This window comes from Urocitellus parryii, chromosome 9 (genome assembly GCF_045843805.1).
Source record: "Urocitellus parryii isolate mUroPar1 chromosome 9, mUroPar1.hap1, whole genome shotgun sequence".
Classification (NCBI taxonomy): Eukaryota; Metazoa; Chordata; class Mammalia; order Rodentia; family Sciuridae; genus Urocitellus; species Urocitellus parryii.
The window spans coordinates 431,478-440,806 of NC_135539.1; the positions used below are offsets into that span (position 1 = coordinate 431,478).

General features: G+C 46.6%; 1 protein-coding gene across 5 annotated transcripts in view; it reads left to right on the plus strand.

The window, feature by feature from the left end:
- Positions 1-7,564: 7,564 nt before the first annotated feature.
- The window catches only part of Gspt1 (G1 to S phase transition 1), a 33,699-nt gene continuing 31,934 nt past the window's right edge, over positions 7,565-9,329 (plus strand). For 2 of the 5 annotated variants that reach the window (XM_026380839.2, XM_077802884.1), the window contains exon 1: positions 7,617-8,242. In XM_026380839.2, coding sequence (XP_026236624.2) covers positions 7,903-8,242 — 340 coding nt within the window. In that variant the 5' untranslated portion in view covers positions 7,617-7,902. Of the gene's footprint in view, positions 7,591-7,616; positions 8,243-8,793; positions 8,814-8,838; positions 8,881-9,329 lie in introns of those variants that run through there. The other 3 variants (XM_026380841.2, XM_026380842.2, XM_026380840.2) reach the window with 3 other exon arrangements.

A 9,329-nucleotide genomic window follows, 5' to 3' on the forward strand; every position in this document is an offset into this window, starting at 1 on the left:
TTCTTTCCAAAGATAATTTGCCAATAGGGCCAATGGTTCTCAAACTTGGTGTCATGTAGAATTACAGGGATGTATTTAAAATACATCATTGTGCAGATCCCGTGACCAATTAAATAATAATCTCTGAGGATTAGTTATGTTTAAGGTTCCACCTGGAGATTTTAATATGCAACCAACTGCAAAATGACTGGTTAAAGAGATCCTCTTTCCACGGTGGAGTACCACCTCACACATGTTTGCCTTTGTATTAAAAAGAAAGGAAGAGGGCTGGAGATATAGCTCAGTTGGTAGAGTGCTTGCCTTGCATGCACAAGGTCCTGGGTTTGATCTTCAGCACCCAAAAGATAGAAAAGCCAGGCCCATTGGCACACACCTGCAATCTCAGCTATTTGTGAGGCTGAGGCAGGAGGATCACAAGTTCAAGGTCAGCCTCAGCAACTTAGCGAGACCCTGTCTCAAAAAAACCAAAAGGGCTGGGGGTGTAGCTTAGTGAGAGAGCACTCCAGTAGTGCAAAAGAAACTAGCAAAAACAAAAGACAATAAACAATAACAACGAAACAGAAAATAACAGGGAGGTGAGGATGTGGAGAAATCCCTGGTAGGAATGTCAAAGGTGCAGCTGCTGCAGAGAAACCGCATCGTGATTCCAAGTAAAAGTAAGTCAGTCAACACATTTAGCAGGCAATTCTAGACAGACATCGAAAAAATGGAAAGCAGGTATGTGTCCATCCATGTTCGTGGCAGTATTATTCATGGTAGCCAAAAGGAGGAGGCAACCCACAAGCATCCATCAAAGGATGAATGGACGAGCAACACGTGGGACTACAGATGATGGAATATTATTCAGTCCTCAAAAAGAAAGATCTGGGCTGGGGATGTGGCTCAAGCGGTAACGTGCTCGCTTGGCATGCGTGGGGCTCTGGGTTCCATCCTCTGCACCACATAAAAATAAAATAAAGATGTTGTGTTCCCCGAGAACTAAAAAAACAAATATTGAAAAATTCTCTCTCTCTCTCTCTCTCTCTCTATCTCTCTCTCTTTTTGAATAAAGTCTATCTTGAAAAAAAAAAGAAAGAAAGACCTGTCACCTGCTGCATCTTAGCTGGGTGTGCTGGTGCACAGCTGTGATTCCAGGGACTCAGGAGGCTGAGCAGGAGCCTTACAAGTTCAAGGTCAGCCTCAGCCACTTACCAAGTTCCTGTCTCAAAAATAAAAATAAAAAGGACGGGAATGTAGCTTGGTGGTAGAGTGTCCCTGGATTCAATCCTCAGCGCACGTGCGCATACACACACACACACACACACACACACACACACACACGCGCGCGCGCACACACACAAAAAAAAGAGGTGGGGAGGAAAGGAAAGGGCATTTTACCTGCAGTTTTTCTAGGAATGAAGAAACATTTCCAAGAGCTCTTATAGGAAGTTCTTTCTCCTATGTCACTGGCCCAGATTCAAATTCAGTCACATAATGTATTGCTGACAAGGAACCTCTGTCTGTCTCTCTCTCTCTCTCTTTTTCATTGTGGTAAGTACACGTAATATAAAATCACCTCTTAGCCATTTTTAAGTGCATAGTCGGGTGTCGGTAAGCACAGTCCCATTCTTCTGCAAACATCACCACCATCCCCCTCTGGGACTTTTCCATCTTTCCCAGCTAAAACTCTGTCCCCATTGAAGACCTCTCCCAACACCATGGTGACCACTACTCTACTTGCTATCTGTGAAATTAACTACTCTAGGACCTCACATATAGTATCTGTCCCTTTGTGACCGGCATATTTCACTGAGCATAATGTCCTCAGGGTTGTCCATAATGGGCCTAGTTCTTCTGATGGGTTTGATACTCCCAGACATCCCTTTGCTTATGATTCGATTTGATAAGTTCACAGGTGGCCATTTTTTATGAGCACGATTAATTCATTCATCAATTTGTTCATACTTTGTGGCTGGGGGTCATTCCTTTCTGTAAGTTCTGCATGTTGCACAGCTAGTGGTTATCTCCCTGCCCAGAGGAGTTATCAAGTTCTTCCGCCTTAACACTCACACTCAGAAGGGAGTAGTAGGTCAGGGCCAGCTGGGTTTGCAACAGCCTGAGGCTGCTGTTCTGACAGGATGGAGGAGCTCAGAGCAGGGCCCAGCCTGCTCTCCACACCCCAGGTGAGGTCTTCTGTGGTGAGTGGGGAGTGCCATGGAAGGAGGAAAAAAAGCTTGGGTGTTTTTTCCATCCCTAATATCCACATACTATGGAATTCCATTTATAGTAACTGTTAAGAATAGGTCAATTCTAGCAATAAGCATGGCTGGGGGTTGGGGGGACGAGGAATCAGCAGCAGCTTCTCAGTGGTTATGGGGTTTCCTTCTGGGGTGCTGAAGATGTTTTAGAACTAAATAGAGACAGTAGTTGAAAACACAATGAAATGTGTCGGGCTCTATTATTATTTTAATAATATTGGTAGTAGTAGTAAAATAATAATAATAATGACATGTAAATGATAATAATATTTAAATAATAATGTCTTTTTTTAATAATGATATACCGTTGTGGCTCAGTGGTAGAGCACTTGCCTAGCACGTGTGAGGCCTTGGGTTTGATCCTCAGCACCACACAAAAATAAATAAAAAAAATAAAGGTATTGTGTCCAGCTATAACAACAACAACCAAAAAAAAAAAAAAAATGAATGTGTTGAATGTCACTTCACTATTCACTTTAAAATTATCCCTTTTAAATTTTAATTAATTACTTTTTTTGGTCCTGGGGTTTGAACCCAGGGGTGCTTTGCCACTGAGATACATCCCCAGCCCATTTTACGTTTTATTTTGAGACAAGGTTTCACTAAGTTGCCTCAACTGGCCTGGAACTTGCGATCCTCCTGCTTCAGCCTCCCAAGTAGCCAGATTACGGGCGTCAGCCACCATGCCCAGCCAAAATGGGTAATTTTATTTATGTAAAATAATTTAAAATAATCAAACATTAATTTTAATAAATTTTAATGCAATTTATTGCTCAGGGTGGCATCTCAATAGTTAAGTACATGATTAGCATGTGTAAGGCCCTGGGTTCCATCCCCAATACCAAATAATAGAAGTTTTTAAACAACCAAAGCACTTGTAAAACATTGCAATTCTTCTCCTGAGTCCTCTCTTGCACTTCCAATCCCCTCTCACAAATACACCTTACCTTTACTGTTTCTCTTTCTTTGGGGCAGTACTGAGGATGAACCAGGGCCTCACACAAACCCTCCACCTTTAAACCATTTTCCCAGCCCACATTTGCAACTTAATATGTACCTTTTTGCACTTTGAAAAGTGTTATGCCAGGCACGATTGCCCACACCTATAATCCCAGCAACTCAGGGAGAATGAGGCAGGAGGATTACAAGTTCAAAGCCAGCCTCAGCAACTTAGTGAGACCCTGTCTCCAAATAAAATAATAATAATAATAATAATATACTTAGTAAACACCCCCCACACTCTCCCCAAAAAAGAAATTTTACAATGTCCAAATAAAATGTTTTTCCCCTCTACTAATCCTTTCCTGAGCACTCTACCAGCCCAGGCAATGTCTGGTGCCCAGAACACAAAGGAGAGTAACACACGGATGGGCTGGGCTTTAGTGAGAGGACAGGGCCCTTAAGCATGGGAATGAACAGCCTTCTCATCCTGATGAAGTATTGTGAAGAAAGGAGCCATCTGGGTTGGTAGAGGACCACGTGGCTTGGGGAGGGCTCTGCTCTGAAGACGGGACTTGGAAGCTGGTGGATAACAAAGAATAGAGATGTGACTATGTAAGGCAGAGCAATGAAGGGAGAGGGAAAACTAGATGCTCTTAAGCCAGCTCACACCAAGAGCACATTGCACACTTAGAGACACAGCTGTCTTTGGATGTCCACAGGAACTTGGTTGCAGGAATCCACTTCTCACACCAAAATTGGTGGAAGCTCAAGTCCCTTATATAAAAAGGTTAGTATTTGTTTACAACCTACACATATCCTCCCATAGGCTTTAAGTCATCTCTAGTTATTTATAATACTAATATGATATAAATACTTGTTACACTGTTCTATTTTGGGAATTTTTTTAAAAGTCTGCATCTATTCCATAGAGACACAATTTTTAAATTTTATTCTTTGCAGTGCTGGGGATGGAACCCAGAGCCTCACACATGTGAAGCAAGCATTCTATCACTGAACCACATCCCATGAATTCTTTTTTTCCGATGTATTTTAAAAATATTTTTTAGTTCTACATAGACACAATGCCTTTACTTTGTCTATTTATTTTTTTAATGTGGTGCTGGGAATCAAGTGCCTCATGCATGCTAGGTAAGCACTCTACCAGTGAACCACAACCCCCAGCTCCCCAAGTATTTTTGATCCATGGTTGTGAAACTCGTGGATACGGAAGGTTGAATGTATTATTTTTCCTCTGCTCCTGTTTTGTCATGTATTTTAAATGTATTTCTATTTTAGCACTTAGTCTGTTTCTCTCTCTCTCTCTCTCTCTTTTTTTTTTTTTTTTTTTTGCATTGGGGATTGAACCCAAGAGCTCTTGACCACTGACCCAAATCCCCAGTCTTTTTATTTTTATTTGGAGACAGAGTCTCATTAAGTTGCTTAGGTCCTCACTAAGTTGCTGAGGCTGGCTTTGAACTTGTAATCCTCCTGCCTCAGCCTCCTGAGCTGCTGGGACTACAGGCACGTGCCACCACCCCCAGCTATTCATATTTTTGCAGAAAACGATCTCAAGTATGGAACAACACCAGTGTCCATTTGTGTGACACACTCTCATCTGTTAAATCCCTGGTCAAGCAGTGAATTTTCATATCAGCCCATATTTGGAAGCATAAGAGATGGACTCAGATTTCAAAAAGCAAAACAAAGCACTGTGCAGTTCATTCAAAAGTACAAATACTGAGACCCTGAAGCATTTTAAAGAGATTACAATTTATCGAAGAAGGAAAAGAACAAGAGAGGAGCTGAAGGTGTGGCTTAGTGGTAGAACCTGTGCTTAGCATGCATGCACTAGGCTCCAGACTCAATCCCCAGCACCAAAAAAAAAAAAAAAAAAACAGAGAGAGAGAGAAGCAGAGACAGAGAGAGAGGAGAGACTGCTAGGCATCCCAGCTGGCAGCTGGTAGAATCTTCATAGGAAGACAGGAGTTACCTGTTGTGATGTGGTTCAGACCCTGAATGAGCATAGTTCTGCCATGTAAAGCTGCTGTCAAACTAATCCTACGTATACATTCCTGTTAGTACATTCTTGGAAAAATATCTTTTAAAGTTATTAGGCCTGTGTCTCAACAGCCCTAAATGAGTAGAAAAGGGCAGGATCATCCAATTTAACATTTATTAAGCACCTTTTGTATGCCTGGCATTACATTAGGCAATAGGAATATAAAGAAGATTAAGACCCTGTCCTCAAGTCACTCATTCTTGGCACAACAGTAATTAACAAGAATTTCTCACTTTCTTGCCTGCCTAGCAGGTCAAAGCTTTTGAAAACCAATGGAGTGGATTCTTCCCTGAATATCCATAATTATCCTATTTGGAGACAGGGACGTTAATGACATCAACTGCTTTTCTAAGTACCAGTCTTAGCAGTTTCAGCTTTTGTCCTTAGAAAAAACTACTAGGCACAAAGAAGCACTGTCAATTTAATTAGATGTGCAGGGCTGACCTATCAGAGTGTGATCACCCAGTGCCCTAGGAGGGTTCGCACAACCAGAGAGGCGTGGTTTCTGATGACAAGCTACTTGGAGAAGGACTGTGTGGTTTACTATTTGCGTCAGCTGTGTGTGTTCCATTTTCTCAGAAGTGGGTTGGGAAGTACAAATCTTGAGTAAGAATGCATTTTATTTCAGACACAATGTATTTTCTCATGACTAAAAAAAAATGAAAACATTTCATTCAAAGATAACGCGTATCTCTTACATATTAAAGAATCTCTGATCTCTATGACAATTGTTAATAAATTCTCTGTAAATCCGTGGGCATTTACTTAATATCAACCTGAAAATGACCATTCTTAAGAGGGATTTCACTGGGTATTTAGGGAACTATATTAAGAGGTTGGAATCAGAACATTCTAGGGGGGGGCGGGAAAGCCCACCAAAACAAAAACAAAAACCAATTTCAATAAGATTTCAGGGAGTATGCACTACAGACATGATGAAATCCTGAATCTTGTTCTATTGGAGATATCCAGTTTCTTTACATTTATAATAATCAACTTCCCACGTGTTGTGTGTTAAAGAAAAAAAGCATTCCATAGTTTGCTAGTGTAACATTAAACATCAATTGAATCCACTAGAACATGGGACTTGTTTTAAAGATAACTGATGGCGTCTTTTCTGATCTATTTCATTAGGCTGAATTCTCTTTTATCTTTACAAAATAAGTGTTTAAAATTGAGACTTAGGTTTTTCGTCTTTTTTTTAAGCAACCTAATCTATTTTCTGTCTGTCCACTCCCTTATGGGTAATGTCTAGGTAAGTTAGTTGCATTCCGTCTCCACTCCTTTCAGAAAATAACAGTCAACAATGTTTTCCTGCCTTGAGCTCCTCATGTGCGAGTTACAGGAAAACTTAACAGGTACTCAGAACAACACGTTTTCCGACCTCAGTCAGGACTGAATGCACCTTTTTTTTTTTTAATGTTTACCTAAACATAGCCTTTAAGTGTGATATGCAGTCACTGAAGAACTATGGGAATACTTGAACAATTCAGACCATTCAAAAGAAAACCTCTTCACCTAATTGCGATTTAAAAAAAAAAAAAAAAGTAAGACGCTGCAAAATATTAGTCTAGTCCCATTAGCTAGGTACGGCCAGATACACGACGGAGCATGGCCATCCTCGGTTTAACTTGCAGACCTCTTGGCAGGGAAGAGGGCGAGATGGAAAAGTTTAGGTGAAGGCTTTTAATAACTAGTCAAACAGACTGTGAGTCATCCCAAGTTTCCAGTTAACAACCCTCCTGCCCGGGCAGGGCCCTTTAAAGAGCCACGCTGCAGTTTAAGCTGTAACTCACACGGTTTTATAGTCTCTTCCGCAAATGAACACATGAAAGACGCTCCCCATCGGCTTTGAAATGTAGGGCACAAAACTGGCGGGGGCTGGGGAGCAGCAAGGTGGAGAGAGAGAGAGAGAGAGGGAGAGGGGCTCGGAGGTAGAAAAGGTGACGAGATGGAAGGGGGACTTCGGGAGTGTTTTTTCCCCTTCTCCATATTTAATTGCTATCCGTTTCCCCTCGCCCTGTACTTAAAAACCGGGGTAGGGTAGGCCCTTCCTTTGGGCTAAAGGCTCGGTCTTCTGACCCGCCGGGAGACTGGCCAGGGCCTGCCCTGGCCTCCACCGGGTGACCAGCGGCGCTGCCGAGCGGCCACCAGACCTCCGCCTCCTCGCGCAGCCTGCTGGGAGCTAAGTCGCTTCCGGCTGCGCCCGGCCCCTGAACTCCGACTCCCATCGGCCCCCGGGAAAACCGCAGCAGGGTCGCGCGGGCGCTGCCGGAACTCGTAGTTCTGTCTTCTGCCGCCTTTCGTAGCCGGAAACGGGGACGGACAGGGCTGGGAACTACCGAGGCGAAGGTACGGGTGGCGGGGAGGGGTCAACCCACCGCCGGGCGTAGGGTTGGCGGTGAGGCAGCCGGAGGTGGTTGGGCTGGGTGGGAGGAGATCCGCTCGCACACACGAGGAGGAGGGTTGAGCCGCCGCGGCCGCTGTCGTGAGTGCGGAGTCGGGACTGGAGCTGCCGCCGCGGCGACGCCAGGGACCTAGTCGCTAGCCGCCGGCACTTCTGCCTCGCCGCCTTCCTGGGTCAGCGCGGCGGCTTCTCCCCGGCCGGACGCCCCCACCTCCATTTCCCGCCCTCTCTTCACCACACACACGGCCCCCCCAATCATGGATCCCGGCAGCGGCGGCGGCGGCGGTGGCGGCGGTGGCGGCGGGAGCAGCAGCGGCAGCAGCAGCAGCGACTCGGCCCCCGACTGCTGGGACCAGGCGGACATGGAGGCCCCCGGGCCGGGCCCGTGCGGCGGCGGCGGCCCCTTGGCGGCGGGGGCCGAGGCCCAGCGTGAGCACCTCAGCGCGGCCTTCAGCCGGCAGCTCAACGTCAACGCCAAGCCCTTCGTGCCCAACGTCCACGCCGCCGAGTTCGTGCCGTCCTTCCTGCGCGGCCCGGCCCAGCCGCCGCCCGCCCCCGCCGGCGCCGCCAGCAACCTCGGCGCGGGAGGCCCCTCGGGTAAAGGGCCGGGCCCCGCGGGCTGGGCGGGCTGGCGCGGGGCGGCCGCACGTGGGGCGCTGACAGCGGCGCCCGGCGGGGCGGGGGGACCGGCGGGGCGGGGCCGCTGTGGGCCCGAAGTGGGAACCGTATGGGACCGAGAGGGCCGCGGCGGTCAGTGCCACGAGGCCCGGGAGTGAGGACGGACGGGGCCCGGGGTCGGGCCGGTGGGCGCTGAGCGCGCCCGGAGTCGGGGAGGACACGGGCTCGAGTCGCCCCCCGGCCTGGGCCGAGACGGGAGCGCTCTCCGCCCGCCCGGGAACCTGCGGCCCCGTCTCCGGTACCTGCGGCCCCAGCCGTCCTCCACGAGTCCCAGGATGCATTGCAGCCCGAGGTGGCCCCGGAGCTGCCGGCCGAGGCTCGGGATCTCCACCCAGTGTGTGGGGTGCTGCGGAGTTCGCCGAGTGTCGCAAAGTCCGTGTGTGTGCCCCTCTCTAAAATGGGACTGGGACTTTCCTCCTTGGTCGGTGACACGTTTGGGATTTTCATTGCTTTAAAGTGTTCGTGTCGGTGTCCCAGTCTCTTTCCCGAGGTTAGTGGACAGACCCGTGATCAAGTCCGCTCTGTAAACTCTCCCTGTGTTAAAGGCTGTGCCAAAGGTAGGTGGCAGGCTCTCAGGGTCTGCATTTGTGGGAGTGTCAGAAGGTGAACTAAGTGTTCTTCCCTATGTGGTCACCTGAAGAACTCTCATTACTGTCTTAAAGAGAAAAGAAAAGGGCTGATTTAGAGAGGATATTGGTGGACTGGATCCTAGACTGTCCCAGCTCGTTTTAAGAGTGTATTGTTGATTTCTTCAAGTTCTGATTGTGGTATATGTTAGATAAATGGATATCATAAAAGTGCTCTTGAAGTTTGGTTTCTTCCAAAACTTTTGCTACAGTTTGCTCTCTAGAGGTGAATAGACAAGAGTTTGGATAAATACTTTTGTGAAGAATGTATATGAGCACAGTGAAGATTTGGTTGTTTTATTGACTGATATTTCTTTTATTTGTGTGCGGGATTGATGTTTTCCTTGTGTCCAAAATGTACGAATTGTATTGTTGGATTT